The sequence below is a fragment of the Salmo salar genome, chromosome 01 (genome assembly GCF_965601325.2).
Source record: "Salmo salar chromosome 01, fSalSal1, whole genome shotgun sequence".
Taxonomy (NCBI): Eukaryota; Metazoa; Chordata; class Actinopteri; order Salmoniformes; family Salmonidae; genus Salmo; species Salmo salar.
The window spans coordinates 158,458,899-158,474,612 of NC_138291.1; the positions used below are offsets into that span (position 1 = coordinate 158,458,899).

General features: G+C 42.0%; 1 protein-coding gene across 1 annotated transcript in view; it reads left to right on the forward strand.

Annotated features, from left to right (window-relative positions):
* Positions 1 to 15,714, forward strand: part of LOC106567553 (tumor necrosis factor receptor superfamily member 10B) — a 39,270-nt gene that overhangs the window by 13,504 nt on the left and 10,052 nt on the right. The window contains exons 2-3 of the mRNA XM_014137011.3: positions 11,200 to 11,371; positions 12,455 to 12,586. Of these exons, the coding sequence (XP_013992486.2) occupies positions 11,200 to 11,371; positions 12,455 to 12,586 (304 nt within the window). The remainder of the gene's footprint in view (positions 1 to 11,199; positions 11,372 to 12,454; positions 12,587 to 15,714) is intronic.

The following is a 15,714-nucleotide window of genomic DNA, read 5'->3' on the forward strand; positions in this document are numbered from 1 at the left end:
GAGTCAGGTTTGTAGGCCTCCTTGCTCGCACACGCTTTTTCAGTTCTGCCCACAAATTTTCTATGTGATTGAGGTCAGAGCTTTGTGATGGCCACTCCAATACCTTGACTTTGTTGTCCTTAAGACATTTTGCCACAACTTTGAAAGTATGCTTGGGGTCATTGTCCATTTGGAAGACCCATTTGCGACCAAGCATTAACTTCCAAACTGATGTCTTGATATGTTGCTTCAATATATCCACATCATTTCCTTCCTCATGACGCCATCTATTTTGTGAAGTGCACCAGTCCCTCCTGCAGCAAAGCACCCCCACAAAATGATGCTGCCACCCCCGTGCTTCACGGTTGGGATGGTGTTCTTCGGCTTGCAAGCCTCCCCCTTTTACCTCCAAACATAACGATGGTCATTATGGCCAAACAGTTCTATTTTTGTTTCATTAGACCAGAGGACATTTCTCCAAAAGGTATGATCTTTGTCCCCATGTGCAGTTGCAAACAGTAGTCTGGCTTTTTTATGTCAGTTTTGGAGCAGTGGCTTCTTCCTTGCTGAGCGGCCTTTCAGGTTGTCGATATAGGACTAGTTTCACTGTGGCTATAGATACTTTTGTACCTGTTTCCTCCAGCGTCTTCACAAGGTTCTTTGCTGTTGTTCTGGGATTGATTTGCACTTTTCGCATCAAAGTACGTTCATCTCTAGGAGACAGAACGCCTCTCTTTCCTGAGCGTTATGACTGCTGCGTGGTCCCATGGTGTTTACACCTGCGTACTATTGTTTGTACAGATGAACATGGTACCTTCAGGCATTTGGAAATTGCTCCCAAGGATGAACCAGACTTGTGGAGTTCCACAATTTTTTTTCTGAGGTCTTGGCTGAATACTTTTGATTTTCCCATGATGTCAAGCAGAGAGGCACAGAGTTTGAAGGTAGGCCTTGAAATACATCTACGGGTACACCTCCAATTGACTCAAATGATGTCAATTAGCCAATCAGAAGCTTCTAAAGCCATGACATAATTTTCTGGAATTTTCCAAGCTGTTTAAAGGCACAGTCAACTTAGTGTATGTAAACTTCTGACCTTGAATTGTGATACCGTGAATTATAAGTGAAATAATCTGTCTGTAAACAATTGTTGGAAAAATTACTTGTGTCATGCACAAAGTAGATGTCCTAACCGACTTTCCAAATCTATAGTTTGTTCACAAGAAATTTGTGGAGTGGTTAAAAATGGGTTTTAATGACACCCACCTAAGTATGTGTAAACTTCCGACTGCAACTGTATACAGATTTCTGGTGTGAATGTGGAGGTGCACAGAGGATCGAAGGAGACTAGACCAAAAATACAATATGAGAACAAGCAGACATAAACACTCATAAAAATGAAAAATAACAAAACCTAGATTCTTGCGATACAAGCAATTGGGAAAATCGTGCAAATAAATTCAACATATCACCCAGCCCTAGGTCAAACTCCTACTCAACAAGAGGGTGATTTTGAAAGGACCTTTTCAGGTCAATGTTTTTGTGTAAAGCTATGCAACAATAAACCTCACAGAATTCCCCCTTGCCCCCAACTCCCACCACACACATGCATGCACATACTGGTACGCACACTGGATGTGTTGAAACATAAAGAGTAGTTAACTAAAGGACACTTGTTTGACTCTTTACCACAGCTCTTAGATATGTCAGCCCACTTCTTTCTCACACTTCATCAAGGCACTAAGTCAGATGTATTGTGGTCACTCAGGGCCTCATTGTCAGTTGTGTTAGCAACCACAACTGTTTGACTTTGAGCAGGAAATTCACAAAGGTTGTTGTCTACCCCTTGTACGAAGGTGAAAGTCAACTAACCTAACCTGTCACACACTGTAACCCAGTGTCTCACACACACACACACACGTACAGTACACACGCTGTGCTATGGCACAGTAATCAGTGAACCCTACTCCGATGAGGAAACTGAGTGTGTGTGTCTTGGAGCTGTGGCTTCATTGAGTTAAAAATAACTGCCAGAGCGGATACGACCTAGAGGCTCTCGGCCCGGGCCAGGCTTGGACTAGGAGGACTAGGACTAGCCATTGAGAGAGAGAGAGAGTGCAGTGTGGAGCTGAACACGGCATGAAGCCTCGGCATTGTCTGGGCCTTCCTGTACACCCTGGGAGGAGGGGGACACACCGTTTCACATGCTCCCTACTGATACGCTGTGTCCGTGTGTCTGCATGCGCGTCTGATGGTGGATACTGAATGTGTGGCATTGAATTTTGGTGGTGTCGTGTATGTGTTTACATAATGTGTGTGTTTGTGCGACTGTGCATGCTTATGTGTTGTGTGGGTATTGGTGTTTTTGAGGGGCTTTATGTACTGCACTGTATTTGTCTGTGCAGTATATAACATAAAGCCACACACTCTCACCCCCAACATATATCTTAATGTTATGCGTTAGTGTCTGATAAAGAATGCAGTTGTGGTGGGTGAGTGACTTGTTGGTAATGGTACAAGCTGTGATGTACCAGACCCCTACCACAGAAGAGGTACGCATTCTGTATACAGTATGTCACTCTGGTTTATAACTGAAAGACATATAGCTAGAGCATATCTTCTCTTCCCAGCTTCAAAAGATACGCTGGATTTATCTCTCAAGTAGAAGAAGAGTTTACTTTCAGCATCTTGTCAGGGTTATCTATGTGGGTTTGAATGGTCAAGTATCTAATTTGGGTTTACTCAAGAGTAATGTGAGTCAATTTAACACACTTTCATTTCGGAATTTCCAGATGTAAAGAGGGAGAGAAAGTAAACTAAGAGAGTGGTGTGTCATCAAAACATTAAAGGATGCATTTCAAAATGATACACTGCCATGAGGAATGTTGCTAGTATATGGGTGCACACAATCAGTTAGACATGTAATGATATACAGTATTGTACATTTGGCTACAGGGCAGTGCTTTTACTAATGGTATTGAAGGTTACCTATTATTTACATGGTTATACCGGTAGGAAAGAAAAGAGGGCAAGAGTCTGAACAGACTAAGAACTAGATAAGTTGTGGTTTGTACCTTGAATAACAGTCAAACTGAAAACCTAGTACCTTGTTTTTGTTGTTGCCTTTCAGTTTTAAGTTTTCAGTAAATCAAGATGCAAACCACAATGTGTCTTGTTCTGAGTCAGGTACTTTGGAATCTCTTAGTGGTGAGTGAGATGAGTAATACTTGAATGTTGCCTCGAGTGAAGACTTCGACCTGTAATATACAGTGCCTTCAGAATGTATTCACATCCCGTGACTTAATCTGCATTTTGTTGTGTTACAGCCTGAATTTAAAATGGATTAAATTGAGATTTTGTGTCACTGATCTACACACAGCAATACCCCATTATGTCAAAGTGGAATTATGTTTTTTTTAAATGTGTACAAATTCATTAAAAATGAAGAGCTGAAATGTCTTGAGTCAATAAGTATTCAACCCCTTTGTTATGGCAAGCCTAAATACCCAGAACAAAAATATAAACGCAGCATGCAACAATTTTAAATATTTTACTGAGTTAGAGTTCATATAAGGAAATCAGTCAATTGAAATAAATTAATTAAGCCCTAATCTGTGGATTTCACCTGACTGGGAATAAAGATATGAATCTGTTGGTCACAGATACATAAAAAAAGAAGTAGGGGCGTGGATCAAAAAACCAGTGAGTATCTGGTGTGACCACCATTTTCCTCATGCAGCGCAACTCCTTTACATAGAGTTGATCAGGCTGTTGATTGTGGCCTTTGTAATGTCCCACTCCTCTTCAATGGCTGTGTGAAGTTGCTGGATAGTGGCGGGAACTGGAACACGTCAATGCAGAGCATCCCAAACATGCTCAATGGGTGACATGTCTGGTGAGTATGCAGGCCATTGAAGAACTGGGACATTTTCACCTCCCAGAATTTTCTAAACAAATCTAATTTTATTGGTCGCATATATACATATTTAGCTGATGTTGTTGCTGATGTAGCGAAATGCTTGTGTTCCTGTGCTGGTATGATTACACATGGTCTGCAGTTGTAAGGCCGATTGGACATACTGCCAAATTCTCTAAAACAACGTTGGAGGCGGCCTATAATAGAGAAATTAACATAAAATTCTCTGGTAACCGCTCTGGTGGACATTCATGCTGTCAGCATGCCAATTGCATTTTCACTCAACTTGAGACATCTGTGGCATTGTGTTGTGTGACAAAACTGCACATTTTATAGTGGCCTTTTTATTGCCCCCAGCACAAGGTGCACTTGTGTAATGATCATGTTGTTCAGTCAGCTTCTTGATATGCCACACCTGTCAGGTGGATGGATTATCTCAGGAAAGTATAAATGCTCACTAACAGGGATGTAAACAAATTTGTTCAACAACATTTGAGAGAAATAAGCTTTTTGTGCATATGGACAATTTCTGGGATCTTTTATTTCAGCTCATGAAACATGGGACTAACACTTTACAGGTGTAAGTTCAGGAGTAAAGATTTGCTTAATAAGTCACATAATAAGTTGAATGGACTCACTGTGTGCAATAATAGTGTTTAACATGGTTTTTGAATGACTGCCTCACACATACAATTATCTGTAAGGTCCCTCAGTCGAGCAGTGAATTTCAGACACAAATTCAACCACAAAGACCAAGGAGATTTTCCAATGCCTCGCAAAGAAGGGCACCTATTGGTAGATGGGTAAAAATAAATAATAAAGCAGAGCATGGTGAAGTTATTAATTACACTTTGGACGGTGTGTCCACCCAGTCGCTACAAAGAAACAGGCGTTGTTCCTAACTCAGTTGCCGGAGAGGAAGGAAACTGCTCAGGGATTTCACCATGAGGCCAGTGGTGACATTAAAACAGTTACAGAGTTTAATGGCTGTGATAGGAGAAAACTGAGGATGGATCAACAACATTATAGTTACTCCACAATACTAACCTAAATGACAGAGTGAAAAGAAGGAAGCCTGTACAGAATAAAGATATTCCACAACATGGATCCTGTTTGCAATAATGCACAAAAGTAAAAGTGCTAAATATGTGGCAAAGAAACTAACTTTATGTCCTGAATACAAATTGTTATGTTTGTGGCAAATCCAACACAACAAATCGCTGAGTACCACTCTTCATATTTTCAAGCATGGTGGTGGCTGCATCATGTTATGGGTATGCTTGTCATCAGCAAGGACTAGGGAGTTTTTCAGGATAAAAATAAATGGAATAGGACTAACACAGGCAAAATCCTAGAGGAAAACACACGGCCAAATATACACTGGATTTGCTTACCAAGACAACATTGAATGTTCTTGAGTGGCCTACTTACAGTCTTGACTTAAGTCAGCTTGAAAATCTATGGCAAGACTTGAAAATAGCTGTGTCTCATTGATCAACAACCAACTTGACAGAGTTTGAAGAATTTTCAAAAGAATAATGTGCAAATATTTTACAATTCAGGTATGCAAAGCTCTTAGAGACTTACCCAGAAAGACTCACGGCTGTAATTGCTGCCAAACGGTGATTCTAACATGTATTGACTCAGAGGGTTGAATACTATGTAATCAATATATATTAGTGTTTTATTTTATATATATATTTTCTTTTTACAAATGTTAGAATTCTTCTTCAACTTTGACATTACAGAGTATTTTGTGCAGATCGCTGACAAAAATTAGAATTAAATCCATTTTATTCCCATCTTGTAACACAACAAAATGTGGAAGAAGTCAAGGGGTGTGAATACTTTCTAAAGGCACTGTAGGTCCTCAGGAAGTTGTAAAACGGACCTAATATAGTTAGTATAAGCAATTGACCCACAATAAACTACTTAACATCAACTTTTTCAATTTCAAAACATCTGTCAAACTATGATTTTGGCGTGAACTAACCCCTTAAGCGTCTCTGCACTCACTGTGTTTCTATCTCAGCCTACCTTCTTCTTAGCAGTACTTTCCTTCACTAATCTGAACCTCCATATCAGGGCCTGTTTCCTTCATCCGCCTTCCAGTTAATCTGAACGGATGGGTGTATAGTATCCCCACTAACACGTATTTCCCTCCCAGATAATGGATGAGTGGCTAATGGGAAAGGCATGATCGGGATACAGGCGAGGGTCAGGGTCCCACTCCCCAGGGGTGTAATGAGGTACAGCCTGCTGCTCCTTATCAGATATGGCTCTGATTGAAATCATCTGTTTTATATCAAATAAAGTACATTCTGACTTGACCCTTCTGCTGTGTGTGTGTGTGTGTGTGTGTGTGTGTGTGTGTGTGTGTGTGTGTGTGTGTGTGTGTGTGTGTGTGTGTGTGTGTCCCTCCTGAGAAAATGAGGCTCACTGTACGACCCACAGGAGGGGAATAAAACCCTCTAAATGCCACATTGATAACCTGCTCGGCTGAAAGGGGGTCCTGTCATTCAGCAATAAATACAACTTCAGTGTACACAGTGGCATATGTCGAGTGTTCCAGGGCAATTTGGAAGTACCCCTGGCAATGACAGGAACTGGATGAGAGTAACTGCTGCCGGACTGGGGGACAGTGAGGCTCACAAAGGCTGCAGTCCATTCATTCTCTCTCTCTCGCTCTCTCTTTCTTTCGCTCTCTCTGTCTCTCTTTTTCTCTGTCTCTCTTTCTTTCTCTCTCTATATTTCTCTGTTTCTCTCTTTGCCTCTCTCTCTCTCTGCCATGTGCCAGGATGTCTGCTGTACTGTACTACACTTGAGTATTTAGTATTGGTGGGCTGCCAGAGACCAGGGATTGTGGCTTTAGGACTTGGAGGGCTCTTTTTCAGCACTGAGGTTAAGGTGGCCACTCCGGTCCTCTTCCTTATGAAACTCTACCACATTGTGGCTGGTCTAAGAGTGTGTGTGTGTCTCAGTGTGTGTGTGTGTGTGTGTGCACACGACAGCGTGTGTTTGGTTTTACTATCCTTGTGGGGACCAGAATTGCTCTCAAGGATAGTAAAACAAGGAAAATTCGGTCCCCACAAAGAAAAAGGCTATTTTAGGCTTAGGGTATAGCGTTAGAGTTAGGGATTTGGGGTTAGGGGTTAGGGAAAATCGAATTTTGAATGGGAATTAATTGTTAGGTCCCCACAACAATAGTTAACCAAATGTGTGTGTGTGTGTGTGTGTGTGTGTGTGTGTGTGTGTGTGTGTGTGTGTGTGTGTGTGTGTGTGTGTGTGTGTGTGTGTGTGTGTGTGTGTGTGTGTGTGTGTGTGTGTGTGTGTGTGTGTGTGTGTGTGTGCGTTGCATGCATGTACTGCCCAGTGTTTACATAATCAGATCAATACCATTTAAAATGATTTCTTTTAAGTTTTTCAATACATTTTCATATTTGTAGCTACTTTTTAAGTAAATACCTGCAGTCAACTTGTGCAATACGTTAGGAGATAAAGCTGATTGCGTTCTTCAATTTACCTGTCACATTATTGTACATTATGAAGCTTACCATCATTCCCCAGAACAGTTGAGCCAGTCACGTGTTTGTTTGTAAATAGCGGAACGGAGAAAGCAGGAGCAGTGGAGTCCAGCTGTGTATTGACAGGGGTCGTGTTTTATATTGAAAGTCAACAGTGTTCTTTGCTTCAATAGAGTGATCAGGGGCGTGCAACTATAGTTTTCCTTCACAGAAAATACATTAGTGCAACACATTTGGTAGAAAATAGCTTCATTTTCATCAGATGACAACAGAAGTGCAATGCTATTTTTTGTAAAAAAACGATGCATGGCCATTATATGTCTAATATTCATCATAGAAAGCCAGCTACATTTCCTAATGTTTTGCTTAAAGTTAATCTTGCATTTTACCTGAGAAACGTAGGCTACACCGAAAGGTACTGGAGAAAAGTAGCGCTGTCTGCTGATCGAATGCCCCGTTTGTTAATTCTCCTCCGAGTGGAAAAGTGCAACTGAAGCATAGAATTAGCATTTTGGTAATATTTATTTGACCTTTATTTAATAGATGCCCAATGGTTTTTTTTGTGGGATTTTTTGGGCACCCCTTGTGTACTAAGCCGGTAATACCGTAAATCCCGGAATGAGAGAAGGGCGGTATGATGATATGAAAATCTGGTTAACGCCCAACCCTAGTAACTACAAGGAAATAACCAGTGTGACATGAAAGTGCAGGCAGTTACACAAAAGGTGTGTGAAAAGTGGTAAGGCCTGTAGTCAAGTGTACAGGTAGCTGTAATGTTGGTCGATCAGGTTTTGAGGCATAATGTAAATTGTCTGCATTCAGAACTCAATACAAACAATATGTATGTCTACTACTCCGTTTCATACCAAGAGCTTACTGTACAATATGGAAGTAATTTAGCAGAATAGACAGAGTTTTTTTCCCCAATTCAACACTTGAGCAGCAAACCTCAGTCACACAAGAAACTCTCTCTTTCTAATGGCCATGGCTCAATGGGATATTCCATTGTTAAATATTCCTCCTCGCCATAAAGTGACCTTTTTCCTCTTTGGGGCGCCTGTAAACTGCTGAGACAAGAACAGGTTTGTCTGTGAGGTTGGGATGGCTGCTGCATGGAGGAATCTAGTGATCCACAGGCCCAGGAATGCACTCAGACAGGATGTTATGTCACTGCTCAGCAGCCCTTCGTGGTTGTGTGTGTGCGTGGTTGTGTGTGTGGTTGTGGTTGTGTGTGTGTGTGTGTGTGTGTGTGTGTGTGTGTGTGTGTGTGTGTGTGTGCGTGCGTGCGTGCGTGCGTGCGCGCGTGTATTTTCCAGTAGCCACCTGAGGGGTATACTACTAAAGTAGGATCAAGGAGTAGCTATCTAACTTGCATAAAAATTCTGAAATAACATTTATGGGAGGGATAAGCTTGAAATGGGCGTGGTCTAAATGACTCGACAACAAAAAAGTTTAGCTTTCTTAATTAACAAAAGAATCAAGTTATTTCTGCTTGTTTATCAAAGTTAGAGGGATAACTCATTGATCCGGCTTTGTAGTATACCCTTCAGGCTTTTGATTGGGCACATAACCATGGTTACGCTTCTAAGCAAGCCTGATTACTGTTTGTGGGATTCGTCATGGTTTCACTACTTCTCTTGTCTATAGTGTGCTTCCAATGCACGGCTCAATCTCTCCTCACTCTTCCCTGGTTGTGCTTTTCTCCTTTTTCTATCTTTCCCGCTTTCACAAATGCAAAATGCACACCTGCATGCTGTCGTTTTCCCCTTCTCCTTCTTTTTCACACAGCCTCAGTCCTTTGCTTTCCCCCGTCTCCCCTCCCTCACATTCACACATTCAACTCTTTAACTCCCTCTGTACAATCTCACAAGCTGTTAACCCCTCTATCTTTTCCTCTCTCCCCCTTTTCTGTCATTCACTCTTTCTGCCCTCTCTTTCTCTCACTCCCCCCTCTCTTTGCCTCTTCTCTCTCACTATGTTTGGATAAAGCTAAATGGTGTGATTGTGAGTGCTCTGCTGGTCGTCGGCCCCTCCACTCTGCCTCCCCGTGTCTGTGGAAAGTCTGACGTGAGCGGGGAGAGGGGGTGGGAGGGGGGAGAAGGAGAGAGCCAGCAAAAGGCTCGGCGGGTGCACAGCAGCGCTGCACCGGCCAGGAAACTCCCTGTGAACAACAAGGCATGGCCACCTTCCACAGATCCAAGTGAGGAACGACAGGAGCTTAGACTCAGGAGTCAAGTCTGTTTGTCAGGAGTCAACTTCAGTCTGTAAGGAGTCAACTCTACTGTAGTCTTACACAAGTCAACTCCAGTCTGTCAGGAGTCAACTCCAATAGTTTCCCAGGAATTCCATGTAAACCAACATTTGAGTAGTCGCTATGTTCATCCATTGTCTTTGTTTACAAATGACTCCCCATGCACACAAAGACTTATTCTGAAAACTGGAACTCTACCTTTGACTGGATTACTATAAAAAATATTATAGTACCAGAAATCTGTGATTTCAATACGTTATGTTATTTGACCATGGGAAAAATAAAAGGGCTATTGTGTAAATATTGTGGGTTAGATTGAACTGAGCGCTGTGTGCCAGTTATGGGGGTGGTGGGGTCTACGAGAGAGAGACAAAACCTACCAAAACTAGGCCACTCATTTACACGAGGAGGTGTCGCATTGCTTCCAAGGGGCTTCGTGGTGGTGTCGCATGTCGGCCCAGTCAAAGCGCTGGGGTTTTAAGAATGTGGGTCACTTGATGTAGAGGTACTAAAGTGTGTTGTTTGCCGGTGAATAGGACCTTCTCACAGTGACAAGGTGAAAAGGCATGTGAACAAACACCGGTGCCTTTGGGCCACACTAAAGTGCTCCGCTGTATTCTACTCTGTCCCCCCCATCCATACAAGCCCTGTTATTACCCAGCACATGAATGGATTACTGGGATCACATCTGATATGGGCAGCAACATGCTAGCTTTAGCTATATGATACCCTATCAATCCCCATTGTCTCCTCACTAGAGAATGTTATGGTTGTCCAAGACAATGGATTTAACCAAAATGACATTTTGAATAGATTGAAATTGTTTGGATACGCTTTGAACTATCTGTTTGAAGTGTCTGTCTGTGTAGGTGTCATTTAAAAAAAAATCTATGCACAGTATACATATTTATATTTTTGCTGGTTTAGAATCAGATATTATTCAATAGAATGGTATTGCACTCCACCACATTTAAAAAAAAATCTGTTTTGAACTTTTATGTTTTTTTTCCCTGGGATCTTCTCTGAAGCCCAGAACTGTGATGCCACGTGACCTGGCCATTCAACATGCCTAGAATCCTACTTTAACAACTGTATTTAATGGCCTTAATTCAACATTTAACATCAGTATATGGTGTAAACTTTGCATACACATGTTAGGTTGTTTTCTAACTCCAGCCTGCTCTCCTAATTGGCTTTCCTCTGCAGATGTTCAGATCAGGTGGTTCAAATTAGGACCCAGATTGCTCACACACAGTTTCTTATGAGAATATAAACTCTCTTCTCTCCCTGCTCCCATGCGGGTGGGCGAGTGAGTGTTTATATAGACTGGTAATGTGAACCTCTCCCTCCTGTATGATATGAATGGGAGCAATCTCTCTCTCTTTCCCACTCTTTCTCTCACTCTCTCTCTTGCTGCACTGCCCTTTCCAGGTCGTCATTGTAAATAAGAATGTGTTCTTAATTGACTTGCCTGGTTAAGTAAAGGTTAAATAAGTAAATGAAACGTTCTCCATCCCTGCCTCCTCTAGGTGGTGGTGTTCCTGCTGTGCTCAGGGCTGGCGTGCTGTGGGGCGGAGCTCAGTGGCGTGTTGGCGGCCCAGTGGTCCGGCGATGACAGGAACCGAACGCAGCGACACAAAACCTGTCTGGAGAACCAGCAGTACCTCCATCAGGACCTCTGCTGCCTCAACTGCCAGGCCGGTAAGGAGAACCCAGGCCCAAAACCTGATCTAGAACCCAAGCGAGAACTTTGGTTATATACAGTGCCAGGCTATCAGTACAGTCCAGCAGAATCAGAGCTACTAGAACCTGAGCGCGGAACCAGAACTAGAATCACACTTTATAAACAAAACATAGAACCCAAGCTAGAACCAGTCCTTATGATACATTATCAACAGGCCTTCCATAGAGGAGGGAACTCATTACTCTGACTCTAACATTATTAGAGTCAGAGTAATGCAAACTATGTAAGGATACAGAGGAGAGCGGAACCATCACCTAGCTAGCGGCAGGGAACCCAACCCAGGCTCTGTAACAACACCCGGTAGTAAACATTAAGGGAGGGAGTAGGGTTTCTTTTAAAAGTTGTGTTACTAGCTGAAATAGTCCCATTAAAACCTAACCACTGTGTTACTGATGCCAGCGCTGTGGAATGAGCCAAGGATATTATAGCAACACTAGCACCATTGCTAGCAGGCTACTGCTAACAAGCTATTGCTATTTCCAATTAGATGACCCGTTTGGACCTTTTTAGGTCAGTCAGATAGGAAAAGGCGTTCCTGACTATCTCTAGCTAGTTAGTCAGGAATGCCAATGAACTTTTCAAGCTTTTCCTCTGTACATTTCTCACGTTCTCTCCTTCCCTCTATCGCTCTCTCTCTTTTGGGTGTGATAGTATCGGTCTTTTCTCTAAACACATGATAATCAGGTGCCCAAAGTATGTCATGCGTGAACGGGGCGGGAAAAATGCTAATGTTACATCACAACCAAGAAAGTAGGCGCAAAACCACTGCAGTAGTATATAGTTTGCATATGCCATGGCTACGAGTCTCTGTTCCACTATTAGACATAGGAAAAGCACACACACATGCATACACACTACCACCATCACAACACACACAAGCACACCACCCCTTTGTCTTACTCAAAGAAATGTTTCAGGCTAAATATGTATTTTGACGTCAATAAGGTTATTGTTAAGTATTAATCAAACAAATAAACAGGCTATAACAGACTTTCTGTTTTGTAAAAATTGTATTGATTGATGGGTTTATTGATGGACAGGTACGTTCGTGGGCAGGGCGTGCGACCGGGACATGGAGCAGGGGAGATGCTTGCCCTGTGATCACGGCCACACCTACACAGAACACTCCAACGGGATGAACCACTGCCTGCCCTGCACGCACTGCCGCAAAGGTAATGAAGTCCTCTGCTGTTTATTTATAGTCCTGTAAAAGGACAAACAGTTACCTGTTACCTGGCCTCTTTTAGCTGTCCTTAAAGAACTGTCTTGCAACAAGTTTGTGTCGTTAGAAGAAGAGACTCTCCATTTCACATGAAGTTAGCTATTAGCTAACCACAATGTCTCTCTCTTGTATCTGTTGCCAATTCATAAACTATTAACCAAGGTAGACACTCATTCCGGGAGTCTACTCATGGAGCATTGGGCATTCACAGTTTAGCTTGATAGACTTTTGTTCCAGAGAGTGCAGAAGAATACATGGTCGCTTTCTCCCTGTCCTCAAAGCTCCATGATAATTTGATACAGTGGTATTACATGGCGTACGAGGGTGTGCCTGTCTTTGGGTTTTTTTCACACAAACTGAATGCAGAGCGTGTATTACCTGTCTCAGGAGAGTCATGTGTGTGTGTGCGTACGTTACCTTGCAAAGCAGTTCGGTGTGTCTTTGTGCCATGTGAAAGGACTGACGCACTGAAAGTTGGTAACTGTTACAGGGGAGGGACATGTTTTGTGCTGTGAAAGAGTTTTATTATGTGAGTGCTTCAGTGCATACATATCTCACAGTAAGCATTAGAAAGATTAGTATTAATAACTTAGTAATATATACCATCTGAAACAGAACTGAAAATAAACTGTTACCTAAATTATTGAATGTATGATACAATATATATTATATAGTTTTATTTATATATATATATATATATATATATATATATATATATATATATATATATATATATATATATATATATATATATACACACACACTGAGTGCACAATTATTAGGCAAATTGTGTTCCTCGGGATTAATTTTATTGTTGAACAAATACAATGCTCTCAGTCAATCCAAAATGTTATTGAACCTCAAACCTGAATGTTTAACAAAGGAAAAGTGAGTTTTGTCTTTCTCAGGGAAATGTATAAGTGTGCACAATTATTAGGCAACTATTAGTGTGCCGAATTATTAGGCAACTAAATTACAAAAATAATTTCTCTCAACTCACTTGTTTATTCTCCATTTTTAGAGTAAGTGTAACAGATAAGTAACACAAAACGACAATTATATAACATTTTTGGCCTTTCAAAAATATTCAGTGACCAATATAGCCACCCTTATTTTCAATAACTGCCATGAGCCTTCCATCCATGGAGTCTGTCAGTTTCTTGATCTGTTCACGATCAATTTTCGCTGAAGCAGCAACCACAGCCTCCCAAATGCTGTTTAAAAAGGTGTATTGTCTTCCATCACTGTAAATCTCACGTTTGAGAAGGGCCCACAAGTTCTCAATAGGATTTAAGTCATGTGAGGAAGGGGGCCAGGTCATTATTCAGGCATCTTTGAGGCCCTTGCTGGCTAGCCAAGCAGTGGAGTACTTGGATGCATGTGATGGAGCATTGTCCTGCATAAAGATCATGTCCTTCTAGAATACTGAGGACTTCTTCCTGTACCATTGTTTGACGAAAGAATCTTCCAGAAACTGGCAGTAGGTTTGGGAGTTGAGTTTCAGTCCATCCTCAACCCGAAAAGGTCCAACTACCTCATCCTCAATGATAGCAGCCCATACCAGTACCCCTCCTTCACCTTGCTGGCACCTGACTCAAAGTGGTGCCCTGTGTCCATTACTGATCCAGCTACGGGCCCATCCATTTGGTCCATCAAGAGTCACTTTCATTTCATCTGTCCATAAAACCTTTGAAAAATCTGTCTTCAGGTATTTCTTTGCCCAATCTTGATGCTTCAACTTGTGAATCTTATTCAGTGGTGGTCTTGTTTCAGTCTTCTTGACCTTGGCCATGTCTCTGAGCACTTGACACCTTGTACTTCTGAACACTCCAGGTAGGTTGCAGTTCTGGAATACGGTGGCACTGGAGGATAATGGGTTCCTGTTAGTTTGACGTTTAATTCTTCGCATGTCTTTTGCAGTTAATTTGCGCCTTTTCTTCCCCATGTGGTTTTTGCACCCCAGTTGACTATTCGCAACAAAACGTTTGAATGTCCGGTGGTCACACTTCAATAGTTTAGCTATTTAAAGAGTGTCGCATCCGTCTGAAAGGCATTTTACATTTTTGGCTTTTCAATGTCAGTTAAATTAGTTTTTTGGCCCATTTTACCTGAGGTAAAATGCACACCTTGATATAAGCACACCTTGATATTATGCACACCTTGATATAAGGTGTTATTCACTTTCGCCACACCCTCCCTCATTACACAAATACATATCACCTGAAAATGATTAAATTCAATAAACATTTGAGTTTATATGGTTTGGAGTTTGAAAATGTGAATAGAAACAATGATAAGATCAGAATTCTCACTTGCCTAATAATTGTGCACGCAGTGTATATACAAATATATGTGGACACCCCTTCAACATTTTTGAAAAAAAAATATATATATATGTGGACACCCCTTCAAATTAGTGGATTCGGCTATTTCAGCCACACCCGTTGCTAACAGGTGTATAAAATCAAGCACACAGCCATGCAATCTCCATAGACAAATACTGGCAGTAGAATGGCCTTACCGAAGAGCTCAGTGACTTTCAACGTGGCACCGTCATAGGATGCCACCTTTCCAACAAGTCAGTTTGTCAAATTTCTGCCCTGCTAGAGCTCCCCCGGTCAACTGTAAGAGCTGTTATTGTGAAGTGGAAACGTCTAGGAGCAACAACAGCTCAGCCGCAAAGTGGTAGGCCCCACAAGCTCACAGAACAGGAACACAGAGTGCTGAAGCGCGTAGCGCGTAAAAATCATCTGTCCTCGGTTGCAACACTCACTACCGAGTTCCAAACTGCCTCTGGAAGCAACGTGATCACAATAACTGTTTGTCGGGAGCTTCATGAAATGGGTTTCCATTGCCGAGCAGCCGCCCACAAGCCTAAGATCAACATGCGCAATGCCAATTGTCGGTTGGAGTGGTGTTAAAGCTCGCCGCCATTGGACTCTGAAGCAGTGGAAACACGTTCTCTGGAGTGATGAATCACACTTCACCATCTGGCAGTCCGACGGACAAATCTGGGTTTGGTGATTGCCAGGAGAATGCTCCCTGCCCCAATTCATAGTGCCAACTGTAAAGTTTGGT